At 36.3% G+C, this 23,209-nt stretch overlaps 1 protein-coding gene across 2 annotated transcripts in view; it reads left to right on the top strand.

Annotated features, from left to right (window-relative positions):
* LOC125273580 (protein shisa-9) overlaps window positions 1–23,209 on the top strand; it is a 95,075-nt gene that overhangs the window by 63,834 nt on the left and 8,032 nt on the right. Inside the window, exon 4 of one of the 2 annotated variants that reach the window (XM_048199079.1) lies at window positions 16,874–16,984. The exons of the other annotated variant lie outside the window; for it this stretch is intronic. Coding sequence (XP_048055036.1) covers window positions 16,874–16,984 — 111 coding nt within the window. The remainder of the gene's footprint in view (window positions 1–16,873; window positions 16,985–23,209) is intronic. 2 annotated transcript variants of the gene reach the window in all.

Below are 23,209 nucleotides of genomic sequence, written 5' to 3'. Positions count from 1 at the left end.
GAGAAGGACGCAATACTAATGCAATACTAGAAATTGCAAAGTTAAAGCATGACCAAGGGACAGCAAAATGCTCATTGGGTCAGCGGGGTCAGACAAAAACAGGTGGAAAAGAAAAGACACGTTAACTGCAAAATAATTAAGAATTATGTGTGAAACCATCAGGAACCCTTTAGTCTCCAGCGCCACCATTTTCCAGAACTGCAACCTACCTGGAGTCTCCAGAAGTGCAAGGTCTCAGGATCTCAGAGACTTAGGTTAGCTAAAGAATCCTAAAAAATGACCCGCACTTGATAAGAATCACAAGCTGAAGTGTTATAAAATACATGAAGACTGGGTTTTTATAGGCCTTATAAACAGACAGCTTGAGAGTGACTCCTGAAGGACCAGCACCACATCCTCTTGTATCACTGTTTGAAGAATTTATCTTCCAGAATCTGGCAGTAAGTTTTGGAAGATCATTTTTAGTCCATCTCTGCAAGACAGACATTTCAGGATAAGAGATGGACTAAAAGTGAACTCAAACACCTTACTGCCAGATTCTGGATAAATTCTTCAAACAGTGGTACAAGAGGATGTGGTGCTGGTCCATCAGGAGTCATTCTCAAGCTGTCTGTCTATAAGCCCTATTAAAACCCAGTCTTCATGTATTTTATAACACTTCAGCTTGTGATTCTTATCAAGTGCGGGTCATTTTTTAGGATTCTTTAGCTAACCTAAGTCTCTGAGATCCTAACACCTTGCACTTCTGGAGACTCCAGGTAGGTTGCAGCTCTGGAAAATGGTGGCGCTGGAGACTAAAGGGTTCCTGATGGTTTCACACTTAATTCTTCACCTTAATTCTTAATTATTTTGCAGTTAACATGTGTCTTTTCTTTTCCACCTGTTTTTGTCTGACCCGCTGACCCAATGAGCATTTTGCTGTCCCTTGGTCATGCTTTAACTTTGCAATTTCTAGTATTGCATTAGTATTGCGTCCTTCTCATGAGTATTTAATAATTTTTGACTTTTCAGTCTGAGTTAAATCTCTTTTTTGGCTCATTTTGCCTGTAAAAGAAAACTTGCCTAATAATTCTGCACACCTGAATATAAGGCATTTTTCATTTCCAGCCTTCATGAACAATTATATATCACTTATAAATGATTAAAAACAATATTAATAGTAGTTATTAAGATTGATGTGGATTGGAATTGGTAAAATGTGCTTGGGAAAAAAATATGATCAGAAAATCAACTTGCCTAATAATTCTGCACTCCCTGTATATATATATATATATATATATATATATATATATATATATATATATATATATATACACATTTGTGTATATATATATGACAAAATGGCAAAAGTTTTCTGTGATGGAGAGATTTAGGGTTAGGAGATAGTTTGTACAGTATAAAAACCATTACACCAATAGAGAGTCCCCGTAAACCACATATTCAAGTATAAGTGTGTGTGTGTGTGTGTGTGCGCGCATGTTTTTGTGACATATCAGGACACAAATTTGTATAATGACATGGGTATGACATAGGTATTACAAGGAGAGGGTGACTTATGAGGACATTACCCAATGTCCCCAATTTTCAAAAGGCGTATAAATCATACACAATTAATTTTTGTGAGAAAGTAAAAGTGTGCACAGTTTCCTGTGATGGGTAGGTTTAGGGGTAGGGGTAGTGTAGGGGGATAGTGTAGGGGGGTGTCCCCACAATTCACAAAAACAAACCTGTGTGTGTGTAACTAAATGCACGTTGACAGCAGTAAACTGTGTCAGGTTGTGTGTTGTGGCATAGATCTGGGGCCAAATGTATTTGTTTGACAGAAAAAGGTGTGTGTGTGTGTGTGTGTGAGAGAGAGAGAGAGAGAGAGAGAGAGAGAGCCAGTAGAGTCACACAAGCCATCACTGTCACTACTCATTATTCGTCAAATTATATCAGAGCCAATTCAAGTAAATTCTAAGTGTGTACTTGGAGAGGTGTGACAAAAGAGCTGATCTTACACACACACACACGCACACACACACAACCGCACAAACTCAATTCCACTTCTGAAGCGATAAAGCAAGGCAATGTGGCCTTGTCTTACTCTCTCTTTTCCTTGTGGCAGTCAATATTTCTTTTGCATATTAGGTTATTTTACCCTTCCTTTATCTTTTTTTCCCCCCTGTCTTGCTCTCTCGTTCTCTCTCATCCTTGCTGTAAATGCTCTTCAAAGCCTAAAAAGGGCTGGACAGTAATATTTAAAAAGCTAAATGAATATGCATGTTGATTGCTCTTTCTTCCTGAGTGGGATTATGCATTATTAATGAGAAGTACTGCGTTTTCTGTGGCGAGCCTTGTGTGTTTGATTGAATTCTATCCCGAGGGACCGCTTGCCCTCAGAGAACAGAATTCTCCAACTCCAATGGAGCAGATCCAAGGATGGATATCAAACGCTTTTCCTGCCGTACACATTGTTCTTCAGTGAGAAATCGCTCTACAAAGTATTGTAAAGTCTGTCTCAAAAAGTTAAGATGAACCTCCTGTGGATGCTCAAGAACAGCAGGAAAACTCCTTCTATATACAGTAAATGAAAATGATTTAATCTGTAAGGTTCAACATACAGTACTTCTTTATGTCTCTTCAGTGTGATTCTCCATTGATACCTGACCTTTACTTTCAGAAAACACTACAAGTTTTATCTGCCAAACGCTCAACTGTGATTTCTTTTGCGGTTCCAATGTGACAGTATATTTATATATATTTATATTATATATTACTTCCTACTCAGTATATTACTTTGCTTTCTACTTTGTCGAAACAGAAGCACATGGTGAATGGTATACAGAGATGGTGTAACCTAAATAATTTGCATAACGCAATTGTTTGATATATTGTTTGGATCCTAGCTCGACTTTTTAAAAATCTGCATATCAGTTATCAGACACTTCATATAAAATAATCTATCAGAAAAAAGCTATATCATATGTTCGCTAGAAAATAAAACCGGTTTTACCCTATGACAAGCTCCATTGTGGCTCTTTTTGTGACTATATTGTAGGCATGGATCGGTACACAAAACTGACGGTTCGGGACGTACCTCAGTTTTTAAGTCACATTTTGGTATGGTGCGGTTTGGTGCAGGAGGGGGAGAAAAAGCAACAAAATTGCTTTTTTTTAGTTAAACAGTGGTTTACTGAACAAATTGTATCTCTGTCATTAAATGAATTCAATTATAATTAAAAGTTTCTTAAGGATAAAAATGTAGCTCTGCTAATGCTGTAATCTATAGCCTTACTTGCACATTACTATAATATTAAAGGATTAGTCCACTTTTAAATACACTTTTCCTGATAAATTTACTCACCCCCATGTCATCCAAGATGTTCATGTCTTTCTTTCGTCAGTCAAAAAGTGGATTAGGGAAGGCGTAGGACATTCAGCGTAAGCGTTATGAAGAATGCGGAAGCGGAAAGTACGTTCAAGGCGATATTTTGTTTATAAACCATAAACGGTTGTATTTTTTTCGAAAATGACTGATCGATTCGCTAGATAAGACCCTTATTACTCGTCTGGTATCGTTTAAAGCCCTTGAAGCTGCACTGAAACTGTAATTTTGACCTTCAATCTGTTGGTAGCCATTGAAATCCACTTTTCGACTGACGAAAGAAAGACATGAACATCTTGGATGACATGGGGGTGAGTAAATTTATCAGGAAAAGTGTATTTAAAAGTGGACTAATCCTTTAAACGTTAACAACAGATCCCTAACTATTTGCCTAAATTCAGTTGCCATTTATTTAAATATAATAATCAACACTCAAATAACAAGTTGTATGCAAACATGTAAACTGCACATAAGGCAGTTTTTGCATTAACTTCTAAATCTAATTATAAAATTATGTTTTTACTTCAATTCGTTGTTGAAATATAATCATTTACACAGTGGCTGTCATTTTCATGAAAGATTTATTTAAACATACATTAAATAATCAAGACATCACTAACAAGTTAAGAAAATATAATGAATATATAGGCTAATATAGTGAATAAATTTAGCGAAAGAGTTCATTTCTCTGGCGAACTAACAAGCTGTGTGGACTCGCCTGAGATAAATGACACAGTGTTTACAAACTGTTTTATTGACATCTTTCCGCCACTGAAACACTGATTGAGCGATTACACAAGATATTACACTTTCAGTAAGTTAAACTGTGTCTTTCAACATACCTTCAGATGTCCATTCATGTTTATTCTGTAACTAGTATTAAAGAGGAAGAGATGATCACATTCACTCGTGCTCCGCGCTGACGCATGAACTGAGGTGCCTGTACAGAGATCTGTCACGGCACATTAAAGAGCATCAAAATGGCATTTTTTGTTTGAATTTCATGATAAAATGGACAGAATTTGAAAGATGACACTTTGTTTCTTATCAAAAGTAACAAACATGGAGCTTATTGCGATTATTGGTGGTTAATGGTGGTTAGGCTACGCTGTATTCATTATGTAGATCCAATGGGACAGAGCTGGGCGGGGCAGCAGGGGGCACATTCGGTACGCCATGAGAGTATCGCGGTACATACCGTGGGTGGTGAATCACGGTTTTTCAGTTCGGTTTGAATATTGTTACACCCCTTCTATATTGTGAACTGTGTATCATTGTGAATCTATTGTAAATCCACTGGAATTCTATTGTAATATCATTGTTAACCATTTTGACTCTATTCCATTTTGTCTCTGTTTTACTTCCATTATGACCAGTGTTGGGTGTAACAAGTTAAGTATTTAGTTACTGTAATTCAATTACTTTTCCTTTGGAAAAGTTTTTATGTATCCTTCTCACTTTAAATACTTTGGTGAGTACATAAGAATAATGGTAACACTTTAGTTTAGTGTCCAATTCTCACTATTATCTAGTTGGTTATTAGCATGAATATTAATGGGATGTTGGCTATTTATTAGTATTTAAATAGCACATACTAATGCCTTATTCTGCAATACCTTATTCGGTCCCACTTTATATTAAGTGGTCTTAACTACTATGTACTAACATAAAAAAATAAGTACGATGTACTTATTGGGTTCATATTGAATTGCAAAATTCACATTTGCAGCTATTGAGGTGGGATACGGGTAAGGTTAGGGAAAGCTTTGGTGGTATGGGTAGGTTTAAGGGTAGGGGTAAGGGTTAAGGGATGGGTCAACAGTGTAATTATAAATGTAATTACAGAAATTAATTACAGATGTAATTACATGCAGGTGTTTTTAAAATATAAGTACAATGTAAAAACATGTATGTACACAATAAGTGCATTGTATCAAATGATTAATTTAAATGTAAATACATAGTAGTTAAGGCCACTTAATATAAAGTGGGACCCCTTATTCTACATCCTTAATCCTACCCAATACTTAAACTTAAAGGTGCTCTAAGTGATGTCACGCATTTTTAGGCCAAAACATTTTTTGTCACATACAGCAAACATCTCCTCACTATCCGCTAGCTGTCTGTCCCCTGAACACACTGTAAAAAAACGCGGTCTCTGTAGTCGCCACAAGCTCCAAAAACGGCAACAAAAACAAACTGGTGCAGCCTGGACCACGAATCATAATAAACATGCTCCAGCCAATAACCGACAAGAATGATTTTAAATGCGCGTTCATGACTGTTTCAGGAAGCACGGATGGGAGGGGGAGGAGGAGGAGGAGGGAGGGTCTAGCTAGCCTCTGTTTTGTTTGACAACACTTCGAACGTCAACAGGAAGTTACTCCACCCAGGATCGCTTAGAGAACCTTTAACAACTACTTAACCAAGTATTAATAAGCAGTAATTAGGAGTTTATTGAGGCAAAAGTTAATAGTTAGTTAATAGTGAGAATTGGACCCTAATCTAAAGTGTGACCAGAATAATTAATGTAGTTTTATATTATTTATTTGAAAGAATTAAAAGAGCCATTTCATGTCTATCCTTGTATTATTTATTAACTCGTTGAGGTTGATATAGGACTTAGAAAGTAACTAGTAATAAGTAATTAAATACTTTTTGGAGAGAGTAATTTGTACAGTAATCTCATTACACTATTGAATATGTAATTAGTAACTTGTAAATAATTACTTTTTTAGAGTAACTTACCCAACACTGATTATAACATCATCGTGACTCCATACTTTGACTTCACGCTTTAACTCTACATTGTGACTCTTGATTTAAATTTCTTACCGAACTCATTCCTTATCCAAGCATAATGATATTCCCTCATGTACCTTCTCTAAGCCAGCCATTAAAAAGGAGTGGAATGAATGTGGTGTGCTTTAGTCACTGAAGAACAATTTGTGAACTGATTTATACCCCAACCCTGACGGACATTGATCAACAGCTCTCAAAAAAGAGAAAATAATAACAGGGTTGAAGCAACAAGCAGCCAAAACCAATCTAACCATTTCAACAATCCTTAAGCAGCAAAATCTAATCAGCAAAATCTAATCAGTAATCTAAAACAAACAATTATTCTCCCCTATTTGTCCTCACTAGGTCAGAGTCCGCACCTCACCAGGGTACCAGATCCCTGCAGTTATCGTCATGCGGTTATTATTAATTATTACGCGAACGTCAGACTCCCATTGGGAAAAGGGGCCGTGACAGGGAACTATTTCAATTGCCATTTAGCAGTTCGTTAAGTTACGCATCTCCAGACTGAGAGGAGCGCAGGTTGCCCACCCATCACCCAATCATCTACAATGAGGAACAAACAATGGAGTGCAGTGAGAATATAGAGGCAAGCAATATATTTTTAACCTTTAACATGTCACATGATGTCATTAAGAAATAGTGTCCCCACCCCCCAAAATTTTGTAGTATCAGATGGATTGAGTTGTGATCTTTAATTCTTCATTTCTTGCTTATTAATTTCACAGTAATCAGTGGAGAGAATGAAAGAATAATATGCAAACAAATCAAGAAAAGAAAGAGAGTGAGAGGTTGGGGTGAGGGGCAGAGACAGTGTGAGACACTATACTGTATGTCTGATTTCATCAGAGTCTGATGCGTGTAATGGAGTTTACATTATTAGATTACAACTTCAGCCTGACCGCAGAAATATCGCTCAGAGCCTCGTGCTCGAAATGTCAATCCACCAGCGCTAGAACTTGGAACAGCATGGACTTCCAGGCATTGTGCACTGACAGACCAGGAATTCTCTCTTCTGGCAGAAAATTTACCCTCACAGCCGATTTCAGACCAGTCTGTAATAGCAGCCTATCAACAACCGTCATCAACAGCTACCGTACATAGACTAAAAGGAAAAAATAATATATGCTTTGTAAAGTTCAAAGTTTAAATATAGCTGCAAGCAGTGATGACGGGCCCAAACCCTGGTGCCATCCTGGTGGCTTAAGAAAACCTGTGCATGATGGGCAACATACAATCTTAATTTAAAACAAACAATGATTTTACATGATATGAGACACTTCTTGGTTCTCTTTTTTTGTCATTTAATCCCTCACCATAGCAACACTGTTCAAAATATCCTATAATCATTTGCAATTTAGCATCTTCAGTGTCTTTGTTTTATGTTGACCAAGTTTGGTGGTGATTGCATGAATCTCCTACAAAGAGTACTTAAAAACTCAGAGCCTTATTACTCAAAATATCCTCATTCAAACCAAAATATCTGACTTCATGTTGGTCGTGTTCGCTGTTTCGGGGCTTGGGCCTTGATAACAGGTGAAGATGAAGTTTTAGCAGATATATGCATTTAAAACTTAAAATATTTTCTTCTCAGGAAAAAGACCAAAAATATTGATGACTTATCCTGCACTACTCATTTTTGTCCAATCAAATGCTATCTAGAATGAAAATGTGTGTGTTTAGACTTCTGAGAAAAGGTGCTTTTTGTTAACACCGTTATTGTACTTTAAACATCCAAAAAATTACATTTTCAAATGCACATTAAAATTAAGGAGGCCAACCTACAGAGTTTAGCTCCAACCGTTATTAAACACATAATCAAGGTCTTCATGATCATTAGATCTTTCCAGGCAGATATTTTGGAACAGGATTGGACACTCCTGCATTGGAGTATCACTTCACATGCAAGAGGGAGGAGGATCCTCTGACCAATCTCAATTACAAACTGACATTCTTTTTTAAGCCATTGAACGGAAGATTGGCAAATCTGGGCTGTTAATTAAAGGATCTCTCTGCGTGATTGATATATTATCCGTTTTTCCAAACATTACCACAGTCTGTTTTACCCATTCTCTTTCACAACATAGCCTAATGAACAGAGAAAAAAAACCAAGAATCAGAAGGAACGGAGAAAGAATGCTGTTGCAATTATTTGGAGTCTGACACTTCTATTCTAGAACAAGCCTCTGGAGAGAAACACTAGATTGGTGTGGAGTGTTAGAGATATCTTATTTTATATGTCCTTAAAGAACACAATCCGCCCAGAGAAGAATGATGCAAGAATCTAGTTACAGCAAATGATACGATCCAGAAAGAGACAAAGAGAGAAATGCATGTCTATTAAATTTATATATTTAAGTATATTGTGGTATTAGTCAAAGGCACCAAATTCTACCCTTTTATAGCAGTTTTTAAAATATATATATATATTTTTTTTTTTCACCAAAACATAATTCATAACATAGTTTTATATACTCATGGCTGTGATGATAAATGGTGTTTTTGTGTTATGAAGGCTAGAGTACTGTAAGTCATTCGTTAAAAAAGTCATTTCAGGTGAGCATTACAGAACTACATCTGAGAATTTAGTTTGAAACTTTTGCTTGTGAGTGAATGAAGGACTGAAACGGAGAGAGAGAGAGAGAGAGAGAGAGAGAGAGATGAAAGAGATGAAAGAGAATTAAAGTGGAGGAATAGACAGAAATCTCCTGTTGTGAATGAGATTGGGTTGGCCTGGAGTTTGACAGAACATGGTCTAAATCAGCCAGGTTTTACTGCAAAGACTGAAACTGGAGAGAGACCAGAAGAAATGTGTCTTTTAGTTGCATAAAACATGATATAGCCTATATAAAATATATAAAGTATTTTAAAACACATAACACTAGTGCTGAATGCTTATTGGACAATACAATGCTGCAGCTGCATACACAAGCTGTGTATATTCAAAAGCTGTGACTATATTCAAAATATTTAGCTATATTTAGCTGTGACTATATTCAAAATATTTAGCTATATTTAGCTGTGACTATATTCAAAATAAATGAATGCATCAGCCAGGTCCTGGAAATAAAAATCTCATTCATTTTCACCATAGAGAATTTGATAAAAAAAAAAAAAAAAAAAAAATAAATAAATAATTAATTAATCAATGGTATATGCTTCTGTAGAAGTCATCAGCATTTTTTCAACTTAAAAAAAAAAAAAATCTTATTTAATAGGAAAATTCCAGGTGATGAACAAATCTCAAAAGAGAACAATCCACCAAAGAATCAACACAAACACATCAAGACAAAAGAGTTCAGAAACTACACTACCATTCAAGTTTGGGGTTGGAAATTTTGGACCCATTTTATATTAAGTGGCCTTAACTACTACGTACTTACATTTAAATTAATCATTTGATACAATGCACTTATTGTGTACATACATGTTTTTACATTGTACTTATATTTTAAAAACACCTGCATGTAATTACATCTGTAATTAATTTCTGTAATTACATTTATAATTACACTGTTGACCCATCCCTTACACCTTACCCCTACCCTTAAACCTACCCATACCACCAAAGCTTTCCCTAACCTTACCCGTATCCCACCTCAATAGCAGCAAAAGTGTTTTGCAATTCAATATGAACCCAATAAGTACATTGTACTTATTTTTTAATGTAAGTGCATATTAGTTAAGGCCACTTAATATAAAGTGGGACCGAAATTTTTTATGTCTTTGAGAGAAGTCTCTTATGCTCACCACCACGGCTGCATTTATTTATCAAAAATACAGTAAAAGCAGTAATATTTTGAAATACTGTTACAATTCAGGGTACGTTAATTATACGACAATGATGCACTAAAAATGTTTTTCCTTTGCATTTGAGAGTGTCATGTACAGACAACAACAATGTCAAAATAATTTCTGTTCACACTGATCCGCGAAAATGACTAAAAATGCTGTATTATGATGCCAGGCCAGTAGTTGGCGGTCACTTTGTAAACACTACGCGCCTATAGACTGAACGCGTAATACGCATGCGCAGGACATCACTGTTCTCACGCTGTTCTCACACAAATTCGTGTTTTTGTAGTTTACACAGAGACAATGTTATCGTTTTCTAAAACTTGCAAAAGTTTGCATTTTCAGACCCCCAAAATGCTTTTGTTGTGAATTGAAGATAAATGCAAATTTGTTTTCATTTGAAAACAGTACTGTGTAAATGGCCCTTAAGAATAACTTTTTTATGTTTCAATAAAATGTAATTTATTTTGATGGCAAAGCAAAATTTTTGAATTCTCAAAAGAACAGAATTTATATGAAATAGCAATCTTTCGTTAAAATGTAAGTCTTTACTGTCACTTTTGATGAATAAAAGTATTAATTTCTTTAAACAAAAATTCTTAATGACCCTAAACTTTAGATGGTAGTGTGTATGTGTATATACTGTTTATAAAAATACATTGAAGGGGAATTTACAATTAAATACCCAAAGTCCAGATATGATGAATGAAGCCCCGGAGTCAGAATTAAATAAATAAATAAATAAATTGAAGAAATTTTTATTTAAAGGGTTAATTCACCCAAAAATGAAAATAATGTCATTAATTACTCACCCTCATGCCGTACTACACCCGTAAGACCTTCGTTCATCTTCAGAACACAAATTAAGATATTTTTTATTAAATCCGATGGCTCCATGAGGCCTCCATAGGGAGCAATGACATTTCCTCTCTCAAGATCCATAAAGGTACTAAAAACGTATTTAAATCAGTTCATGTGAGTACAGTGGTTCTATCTTAATATTATAAAGCAATAAGAATATTTTTTGTGTGCCAAAAAAACAAAATAACGACTTTTTAACAATATCTAGTGATGGCCGATTTCATAACACTGCTTCTTGAAGCGTTGGAGCTTTACGAATCAAATAAGTGGATTGGAGCGCCAAAGTCATGTGGTTTCAGCAGTTTGGCGGTTTGATACGCAATCCAAATCACTGATTCGACTCAAAAGATTCATAACGCTCTGAAGCAGTGTTTTGAAATCGCCATCACTAGATATTGTTAAAAAGTCGCTTTTGTTTTTGTTTGGCGCACAAAGAATATTCTCATCGCTTTATAATATTAAGATAGTACCACTGTACTCACATGAACTGATTTAAATATGTTTTTAGTAGGCAGGCCTCACTGAGCCATCAGATTTCAACAAAAATATGTTAATTTATGTTCCGAAGATGAACGAAGGTCTTACGGGTGTGGAACGACATGAGGGTGAGTAATTAATGACATTATTTTCATTTTTGGCGAACTAACCCTTTAAGGATAGTTTGCAGTTTCATTAGCAGAAGTCAGCTTCAATACTCAGGAAGGAGTTCATAGACCGCTCTGCGTACACATTCAATTCAGCAGCAATTATACTCTACCTGAGTCCACTAACTACGTTATTACTTCAAGTTGAATGATTCTGATTGGTTAAGAAATAGACAAAGTTAGAAATTGTCCACAGATGGATTGATAGACAGAAATGCATGTCTCCATAGATTATACAGATGACAACAAAACCCTGGTTTAGGCCTGAGAGTGACTCTCCAAGGTCATAGAACTGCTCTTCTTGGTGCCAATTTGTCAGGAAAAACAAGTCATTCCATCATCCAGGGTGCAAATTGTAACAAGGGATACTAGCGCACATACACAGATACATAGATAACTTCAGCCAAGGCTGAAGTCGGTTGAACCCGATACCCCGGTAGAGGTACAGACAATATTCATCATTATTCTCTAGTGTTTGAAGATGCTTCAATATTTAGAAGAATAAATATTGGTTAATAACTTGATTATAAATCACTTAAAAAGTTATATATTAAAGCAGCAGTGGATTCCAGAATCCACCCCTTCAATAGACTGCCTATAAATTGATAGTTTTATATTGTACCAATATTTTTTATTTGATTGCATCATTCATAATGCTTCATGGGATTGTAGTTTAATCATTACAAAAGACTTATTTTTCCTGATTTTAATATACTCTTTAGTTTCAAATCAAAGTGTGTAATGTTATGATTTATTTTGGAGATTGTTGGTTTGATCCCTTGCTTTGAACTTTTACTGAAGAATTGTGTGTAATCCCTGTGGAGAAAATGAATGGGAAAAGCACTTTCAGAACCAAAATAAATGTCAGTGCTGTACTTTACATATCATTAGCCTTTAGTGCTGCAATATTTAATTGTCATTTTCAAAATGACCAGAATTCATCAGGTTGTGAAAAGTAAACAAACAAACACACAAATATATACAGAAATCACATTTGAAAGCATATTTGGACTGCAAAATAGAAACATACTTTTTATAACTCTATGTGTGATTGCATACGCACAATTACCCCTTTTAAAATGTGCCAGACAGTGTCAATAAACACAATGCCTATGACATGTGCACATGAACTATTGTTCGTGACCATTTGCTGTGCTATAACCTGGGGATTTAATTGTAACTGGACTGCGTGTATGTGAGTTTTGGTGTATGTGGAGTAACGATCAGTCCTGCCACACTAAAAGCACACATATGCAATTACACTAACATACATACGTTAAGTGCATATACACACACAAGCACATAGTGATCTGACAGAATTGGGTCAGTGTCCACACATCTCCGCCCAAAGGGGAGGACACAGGAGGTGTGTCCTAAATAACCTTTAGTGACCTCTGCACAGCATATAGACCGCAGATAATCGTGTATACAGCAGTCTAACAAACATCCGCCTCAGAAATGGACATAAATTGCATGCATTAACAAACATGCCCATAGGAAAGAAAGAAATATGATCTCAGTTGTTTCTAATAGACATCAATGGCTTTACATTTTTTCATAAGAAAAAGATGTGTATGATGCTCACATGTCTCCTTCAGTTTCAGAAGAGTTTCAGTTTCACATTAAGCTTGACTTAATCAAAATTGTCTATCTACATTCTCAATAAACATTTATATTTTCCATTTTTTCAATTGTCTGTAAAGATGCTTTTGAATAGTAAAGCAGCATTTCCACTGGAACTTTCCCCAGGAACAAGGGACTTTGGGTTGGTTCTCGGTGTGTTTCGACCACAGGAACCAGGGTCTAAATTAAGTTCCGGGTAAATATTTTCCCCTCAGAAAGTCCCTGCTCACAAGGTAGTACTTTTTCAAAGTTCAGGAACTTTCGGGGGTGGGACTTGGGCGCTGAACATGCTGACTGGTTGAGTTCACACAGCATTTTGATTGTTTGTCTCTGAAGCATTTCAACCATCATTTTTAAAAGTCTGTTGCACCGCGTGCAGTAAGAGTTGTTTGCTATTCGAATCAACAATGGGTGGATTCTAATGTCTTTTTTTATACTTATAGTCAGTAGTCTTTTATTAAACAGTCATTTCTGATTTGATGTAATTACTTTATATCATGCAATACTTTATATCATAATTAGTTCGTTCCCACATTAAAAGATGTTAAGTACACAGACATGTACCTTTTTATTTTCTTTCTTGTGATTTATATTGGAGCTGGCTGGTTTTGCTTTAAAGGGGACCTACTTTGCAAAATTCATCTTTGAATAATTAGCATCGCACACCTGTAGGTAATAGATAGGTGCGTAGGAAAAAAGACTGGTACACTCTAAAAATGCTGGGTTAAAAACAACCCAAGTTGGGTTGAAAATGGACTAACCCAGCGGTAGGGTTAAATGTTTGCCCAACCTGCTGGGTAGTTTTATTTAACTCAACTATTGTTTAAAAATTACTGTATTGCTTAATTAAAATTAACCCAAAGTATGTTGGAAATTAACATTTATTAATGTTCAATGAATTATTATTAAACAATAAACATTTATTAAATTGCTTATTAATAAATTTATATTAATAAACTATTAAACTATTAAATTTATATTAATAAAATATTAAAGCTTATTAATAAACATTCACCTTTTGTCTATTATTGTTGCCTCTAATTGCATCTGGTTTTTAATTTCCCAACTATTTTGGGTTCATTTTAAGCTAGCCATATAGCAATTTTTAAACAATAGTTGGTTTAAATAAAACTACCCAGCAGGTTGGGCAAACATTTAACCCAATCGCTGGGTTTGTCCATTTTCAACCCAACTTGGGTTGTTTTTAACTCAGCATTTTTTAGAGTGTATAGTCGAAATATGAAAAAACAAAAAAATGCGGGATTTTCTTGTTTTTGCAAAATTCATCTTTACATATAATGATAAAAATGTATCCACTCCTTTTTTAATCCCCATAAATCATAAGCAGTGTCTCAGAACAAGCCGTTTGCAGATTCTCTACAAAATGACATCACTTTGCACAGGCCCCACCCACAACTGTTGACGGACACTGCCGTATTAGCATAGACCCCGCCTTGAGTGAGTTGTACACTGTCCGCCGTTTTTCTCGACGCCGGAGCAGCTGTATCAACAAGGATGTCTAGTAAGCAGTTGAGGTGTTTTGTTGTTGGATGTAAGAGTGAACATAACAGTCTTTATTAACTTCCGACACCTGAGACGCTGCAGACGCAGTGGATTTGTTTAATTTTTGAAGAGAATGCACTACAGATCTAACATACACATGCAATTTCTGTCCCTGCTGTTTACATTCGCAGACATAACTGACTGTGTTTATGTGAACTTTATAGGTATGTTTTTAACAACTGTATGTTTTTGAAAACCTTTTGTGTATTTGACAGTTTAAGCACAATAAAACATAAAAGAGAACTTAGTTTAATACTCAAGACGTGTGCTTCAGATGTGTGCGCTCAGAAAACGATAAATTAGAAGTTTAAACTTATAAAGCTTTAAAACACATGCAGATAATAAACTTTCATGATGAAAGTTCTTGTTAGTATTGTTGAGGGGATTCGAAAACACCTCTGATTGGCCATTGTGTTCACGTGCTCATCAGACATGTCTGTGATTAGCTACAATGATCAACACACGAAAGCACATGGAAGTGTTTGCATTTGAAAGAGTTTTGAAAGCGGGAGCGTTTGAAAAAAGGCGTCTATCAGTGGACTGGTCCGCGATAGATGCCTGCTTTCAAACGCTCCTGTACCTGTGTAAGCGCTCGGTGAAGAGCGTCATTGATGACTATTTACAACGTTTGAAATGTTGATCATTGTAGCCAATCACAGACATATCAGATGAGCATGTCAACACAATGGCCAATCAGAGGTATTTACGAATCGCTCAAAGCGTCACATTTTTTCAATTTCAGTACTGACGTGGTACCAAAGTCGCCAGTTTTGACAACTCTAAGCAGCTCATTTGCATTTAAAGACACATGCACAAAAACAGCATGTTTGTTAGCACTCAAAAATGGGTATTTACAACATGGTATAATAAATTATCTGTGGGGTATTTTGAGCTGAAACTTCACAGACACAATCTGTGGACACTTGAGACTTACATTACATCTTATAAAAAGGGGGATAATAGGGACAAAACTCTTTTTTGAAATGCCTTTGAAGAAAATAAATGGGGGAAAAAACATGCAGAACCAAAACTGCTAAAAAAAAGTGGGTGGATGTTCACTGTTGTCCTTTATATGAACTCACATACATTTCTCATCAAATTCCTCCAAGACTAACTGATCTGAGCTTTGTTGTCCACATCTATTTTACAGTTCAGTTTATCAGAGACAACATTAATGCACCAGACAAGACTAAACGTTTTTTGTTTTTTTGTGCAGTTTAAAATATCTAGAAAAACAAGGTTTGTTTATTTGAGAACTGACATTGCATAAGACAGGCTTGTTTTGAATATATTTGTATTTTGTCTTATTGTACTGGTAGATTTTTTCACTTTTTTTTTTTTTTAACTTGATAATACTTAAAACAGTGCATCAAACCAAAATACACTTTAACTGTAAAGCCTGACAAAATGGAATATGTTATTGAATTTAGACAATCTAAAAAAAAATTGGATATGTGTTTTTTGTTGATTATCATATTTGATCAGGCTTTTATGGCTCATATAGCATGATATAAGAGAATATGGAGTTTGAGGAGGAAACTGAGCAAAAGTATGCAATTTGGTGCAGTTGCTGATATTTATATGGCAGACATTCCCATAGCTTTATGAAATTATAATAAATTCTAAAAACTCATTCAGCAAAGCTTTGATCATGTTGATAATTTAGAGGCCTTGGAAATTTGCATATCAAATATTATACAGTAGGCTTTATAGGGTAAAAGAGACTGTATATTCTCTGAAAACTTGTCTTAATATCTTATGCATTGCTGCTTAAACAGATCTTGTTTTAAGGATTTTTAGTATTTTAACTGTCATCAATTTTTGCAGTATACTTACATAAAACATTAAGATAACCTTATGCAAGAGCAGCCTGCATTTACATTTATACAAAAGACACTTTTATTAAGTGAATAGAAGTACATCCATGGCATTAGTTCACATGTTCCCTGAGAACTGAACCCATGATTTTGGCGTTGCTAGCGCTGTGCTCTACAGGAACCTCTGAGCTATAAGATCTTCCTCTGGCTATGCATGTCCTACGTTCCCCTTTACTCACTTAAATTAATGGCAGAGTTTCTCCTATCACATGCACTCGTCTGTCTATAAATGTGCTGATTTCCCATTTACTAACGCACCCCTCCTCCTTGTGTCCCCTTCTCTCCTCTTCGCTTCCTTTCCTCCTTCTCCATGCTCCTTTGCGCTTTCTCTCTTCCTTCAGAGCATAACCACCTGAATAACGTCACGTTTCCTCCTTTGAGTCCTGCAATGGCTCTGTCCCAGCCACACAACAACCTGGGCTACAACAAATACTCCTCTCTCAAGACTATGGGTAAGACACACACACACACACACACACACAATCCACACAAACAGCTGTCACATCTTGTAATGTACACCATAAACGCCACGCATGTTCATCAAGGTCACTTTACCCATAACCACTGATTACCATTGCAAATGATTCTCAGTGTCATTGACTGCAGGGAAAACACACAACCTTGCATATATTAGGACTATAATCACATAAGCAAATATCACCTCTCAGATCAAGAGGAAAAACCCCTCTGACATGTTGTTAATATAACAGCGCTATTAATGTCTCGCGGATGATCTTAGGAGTGCGTAGAGTACATATACGGATATGCTAATGGACACAGACACAAACACACATTTAGTAGTGTGGCTTTATCAATCACAGAAGGGGCAAATTCACAAAACAATGAATATTAAAAATAAAGATAATAAAAAAAATTAAAAAAAATCACACACCTGGAAACCAAACCCCTCGTGGAAGAAGAACGCCCTTGTGTTTACAACTGTGACAATGAGCGTTTATCAGGATCAACTAAACGCTGGATTTAAAAGTATGTGTAGTTTGCGGCTCCATTGTTGCAGTAGACTTGCACAAATTAATAATTTATTAGATGCACGCTGGTCTGTTATTGTAGGGACATCGACGTTACATTTTCACACCCCTAAACATGACGCGAAACAAAGCGAACTGTGAGTGGTTGTGTTACATGTCAGTCAAACGTCCTCTTGGGGCGGTCCTTGGCCAATGAAAGCTGCGATAGAGTCCAGACCTTCTGCAGTGCCAACAGTCTGAAGGTCTGGCTATGCGAGACTACTGTGCCAGTACCATAGACTGTAAAAAAGTACCCTTAAAGGGACTACTTTGTATCTTATTTGCCCTGAAAAGCTACATAGTAGTAACTTAAGGGTAAATATTACTAAAGGTACTATGTTGAGAACCATAGACATACTGTATACATCAAATTCTACTGCAAAACTTTCTATCTTAACATTAATGTAAGAATGAATGTATTCCCCTTGTGATCTGCTCACCATCTCAGCTGATTTGGCCCTTCTGACAGTCAAATTGTGGCCTTTTCAGATCACAACAATTATATATTCATTCACAACACAGGTTGAGAAAGCTGTTTCTTAAAGCATCTGCTGCTAGGACTGTGTTGATAAGGACACATTTACAATTCAATGCTTTTCAAACTACATATGTGACACATACACACAAGCACACACTCACTGGATGTCAATGTGTTTGTGTCAGAATGCAAGTCACTTGGCACAGCAGGCTGGCACACATGACCAGCAATGGTGATGACAGCAGTGCACAGGCCACACACACACACGTTTAATAGGGACTTTCCATAGACAATGATTTTTATACTGTACAAACTGTATGTATCCCCTAATCCTAAACACACAAAACCCTCTGCAATTTAACATTTTCAAAAAAAAAAAAAAAAAAAAAAAAAAAAAAAAAAAAGATTTATGAGCTGTTTTCCTGTTTCCTGTACCTATATACTGTACCTGAACCTCACAGACCAAAGCTTGTTATTTAAAAGCAGAGTATGTGATTTTTCCAAGTTTAAAATATTTTTTTCAGTCACAGTTTAATGTCTGGAGTCAAGTTTAAAATGTGTCCTTTTTTAAACCAGAAAGATGCAGAAAAATTAATTCATGCTCTTATCTCAAGTAGACTTGATTACTGTAAAGCACTTTTTACTGGTCTCCCACAAAAATCAATGAACAGACTCCAGCTTATCCAAAACTCTGCAGTTCAGTTGTTAACTCGAACCAAAAAAGAGAACAGTGCTCAGCGTAAATGTGTACACCCCCTTTGAAAAGTAACATTTTAAACAATATCTCAATGAACACAAAAACAATTTCCAAAATGTTGACAAGACTAAGTTTAATATAACATCTGTTTAACTTATAACATGAAAGTAAGGTTAATAATATAACTTGGAGAACACATTTTTCAGTTTTACTCAAATTAGGGTGATGCAAAAATGAGTACACCCCACAACAAAAACTACTACAACAACTTTGTTTGGCCTCCATGATTTTTAATGACAGCACCAAGTCTAGGCATTGAATGAACAAATCTGTGACATTTTGCAAGATCTATTTTTTTCCATTCTTCAAGAATGACCTCTTTTAGAGACTGGATGCTGGATGGAGAGAGATGCTCAACTTGTCTCTTCAGAATTCCCCATAGGTGTTCGATTGGGTTCAGATCAGGAGCCACTGAATTACTTTCACCCTGTTCTTCTTCAGAAATCCAACATCCACCTTAGATGTGTGTTTAGGATCATTGTCATGTTGGAAAAGTGCATGACGCCCAAGGGCACGGAGTGATGGTAGCATCTTCTCTTTCAGTATAGAGCAGTACATCTGTGAATTCATGATGCCATCAATGAAATGCAGCTCCCTGACACCAGCAGCACTCATGCAGCCCCACATAAGGACACTGCCACCACCATGTTTCACTGTAGGCACCATGCATTTTTCTTTGTATTCCTCACCCTTGCGACGCCATACAGTTTTGAAGCCATCAGTTCCAAAAGCATTTACCTTGGTCTCATCACTCCAGAGAGTCCCAGGAGTCTTCATCTTTGTCAGCATGGACCCTGGCAAACTCTAGGCGGGCTTTTTTGTGCCTGGGCTTTAGGAGAGGCTTCTTTCATGGATGGCACCCATGTATGCCATTCCTCTTCAGTGAACGCCGTATTGTGTCACGGGAAATAGTCACCCCAGTTTGGCTTTCTACTACTTTAGATAACTGCACTTGCATGCCAATTTTCTTCAACCCTTCTCATCAGAAGACGCTCCTGTCAAGGTGTTAACTTCTGTGGACGACCTGGACGTCTCTGTGAGATGGTTGAAAAACTTCTGCTACAGTATTCTGACTGATAATAGCCTTCACCTTTCTGGTGTAAAGAAATTATTTTCTTTCTCAGGTCTTGTGACATTTCTCTTCCATGTGGTGCCATTGCTGACAGCATGAAATGGGAAGGGGTTTTAACACCCTTTTATAGTCAACTGTCTGCTGGACACCTGTGTAATGAATAATTAGACTCACCTGTGATTGAATTCTTGTTAAATTAGACATTTGTAGTCTAAAATTTAGACTACAAATGGGGTGTACTCATTTTTGCATCACCCAAATTTGAGTAAAACTGAAAATTTTGATCTCTAAGTTATATTATTAACCTTACTTTCATGTTATAAGTTGAACAGATGTTATGTAAAACTTAGTCTTATCAACATTTTGGAAATTGCTCATTTACGCTGAGCACTGTATAACACCACTCCATTGGCTTCCTATAAAATTTAAAGACTGACATGCAAAATAAATATATGCTTTCTTCTCACCAAGTTCTGAATGTTCTCTTATGCAAAAAAATAATATAAGACAAAGCCCATTTGATTTTATTTCTGTATAGCTATTGTGGGATCTTACTGATTCAAAACATATTGCAGGCTAAATATGTGAAACAGGAACATCAAAGAGATAGGAGAGGATAAAACACAAAGATGGAGAGGGATTTATTTTTCCCCCTTCAAACGCTGTGCAGTTATACAGTTCGTCCGCACACATGCGCATGCAGTCCCTGGCACGGTGTCTTCTGTTGGATTATTGCATTTGGAAAGCTTGCGGTGGATCAGCCCTGACTGCGCTGGCAAAGAGATCGGATGGGGAGAGTTCAGCAGGGCAAGTGGAGGAAAAGATGAAAGGATGATGGGAGAAAAGGAGGGGGAACATGCGCATGGGGAGGGGGTGTAATGAATAGGGTTGAAGCCAACTTGTGGCAGGTGCCTAAGAAAGCTTCCCAGCATCATCTTAATTAAAGAATAACGATTGGAAAGAGATGGACAGATATAGAGAGAGTTGTGAAGAAGGAAACAAAGATAGAGGCAGAAAAAGAGATATAAGAGAGAGGAGAAATGATATATCTGGTAAAGAAGGGAAGAGACAGTAAGAAAAAAAAAAACAGAAATGGACATAGAGGCTGTCGGTACATTTACCGTCTGTTCATTAGTTTGATACATATGCTCACTCTCTGAGCACTTCCTGTGTCTGACATCATCAGGCGGTTATGTCACATTCTCTCCTGTTGCAGCCTGAATGTTTCTGAGGACCAAACACACACACACAACTATCATGGTGCTGACTTTCCATTGACGACGACTGCATTTATACCTAGCTAATGATCTGTTCAATATATTAAACCAAACCAAACTTTTTTGAATTTTTACATTTTATTACAACATTATTTGGTATGTCTAAATAGACTGCAGCAATTAACATGTTGTCAAAACCTCTAGTAAATTACTGTACATGTTATTTTGTTTAATTGTCTGTATAGAATCAGGGGAGAATGGTAATCTCTATTTTAAACAAACAAACAAAAAAAATTCTCAGTTGATCCAGAATTGTGCTCTACTATTAAGGTGCTTTCCTCATGGTGTCCCAAAAAATAAGGCAAAACCCAAACACATCTAAATGAAAACATACCATAGACTTCTACTGTTTAAAGGTAATTACTACAGACTAATCATAACCCTAACCTTAGGACTAAAATAACACTTCTTGCAGTGATAAAGTTAAAATTATACATAATTTATAATTCCAAGTCAGGATGTCCCTAGAGATCCAAAAAGACGTTTTGTCAGATTTATCAAACCTTACTATTATGCAAAGGCTGCAAAAATAAAACTTGAATGAAGGAATAAATGAATGAATGAATGCTGTTGTTGTCTATGCATATTCAAAATTCTCAATTTTCCAGCCTATAATTTAAAGTGTGTGTGCAGTTGTGTAGCTGTGCAGTACTCTTTTTCAAGCTATGGCATAACTGTGTACGTATGCATGTTAATTCTGTTCTTCTTTTGCTCATTATCAGTGTAATATATCTTAGGGTCCTTCTCTTTAAACACACTTCCTAAATAATTCATGCCTACTCAACGCACACTGCCCACATTACCTATTCATTGGTCCTTCGCTGGAAGTCGACTGAATTGTGATTCTTTAGCTCCTCTCTTCTCCTTCAAATTCAAATCAAAACACTCCTAAATTTAAAAGCACACGAATGTGCTAATGGATGTGCATGAAATAATATGAGCTAATCTACATGTCTAACCACATTAGCAAATTACTGCTTGATTTACTATCCACAGGAAAAAATTAACATCCTCATTTGGGTAAATTGTGTCATATTTCTAAACACAGATTTTGTCACTTCTTCAATCACTTAAGATGTTCAGTGCTGAGACATGGCTTTGGCCCACAGCATGCGCCATTGTCTCTAAAACCCCTTCAGGTTTCATTTTGACCTTCTTAGCTGATTGTAATAGTAACCGACATTCGCTCATGCACAGCTACAAACAGTGAGCTCGTCCATACTGATGCGGTCAAAACTAATCATAACAGTGGTGGCTAATGCCAAGTTACCAGTTTTACTGACTACAGTATTTTGGCAGAAACAATGATTACCATCGGGCCAGGATATATGTTTGAGAGCACACATGCATTGAAATTAAGCTATGTTTGTGTGCCTTGCCGGCAGCTGTTTGCCTCATGCATTAGCTATGACTTAATCGATAACGAGAAGGGACAGTATAAGAAGGATGGAAAATGAGAAAATGAGAGAAAAATGACAAAACAGTAAAGCAAGGTTGTTTATGTCAGAAGGCAGTGAAGCTAGAGACCCTGTCTATAGCTTGCAGTGCTCAACGGAGATGGGCTAATTTGACGAGACAGGCTAAAAGGCTAACCCTCTGCTGTCAACTGTTGCTAACATGCTAACCCACTTCAACCTGACAAAGAATAAAATAATCAGCCATTAATATACTGTTCCAAACCCTAACTTGTTTCCATTTCATAAGCAGCTAACTTTTACCAAGCCACTTTAAATATCACTAAATAAAATATTACACACGACAATGAATAATAATTATAGCTCACCTGCAGTTTTTGTAGTGAGACTTTAGTAAACACCAGGTAAAGCCATGGATGGTTCCTCCCAGCAAGTACAAAACATTCAACATTGTTGCTTTTTGGTTGCAGTTTGGTAATGTTGCAGTACAAACATTCTTAAAAACCTGCATCATAGATTGTCTTTGTGCCTCAAAATGTCAATATAACATTTTTACCATACAATCAAAACCAGACCAAACTGCAAACTGATCTACTTTCAGCTATGTTCATCAGTACCTCTTCACTTGAAATTTCTTGTATTGATTCTTT

This window comes from Megalobrama amblycephala, linkage group LG1 (genome assembly GCF_018812025.1).
Source record: "Megalobrama amblycephala isolate DHTTF-2021 linkage group LG1, ASM1881202v1, whole genome shotgun sequence".
NCBI lineage: Eukaryota > Metazoa > Chordata > Actinopteri > Cypriniformes > Xenocyprididae > Megalobrama > Megalobrama amblycephala.
This window is presented reverse-complemented; position numbering and strand designations above follow the sequence as displayed.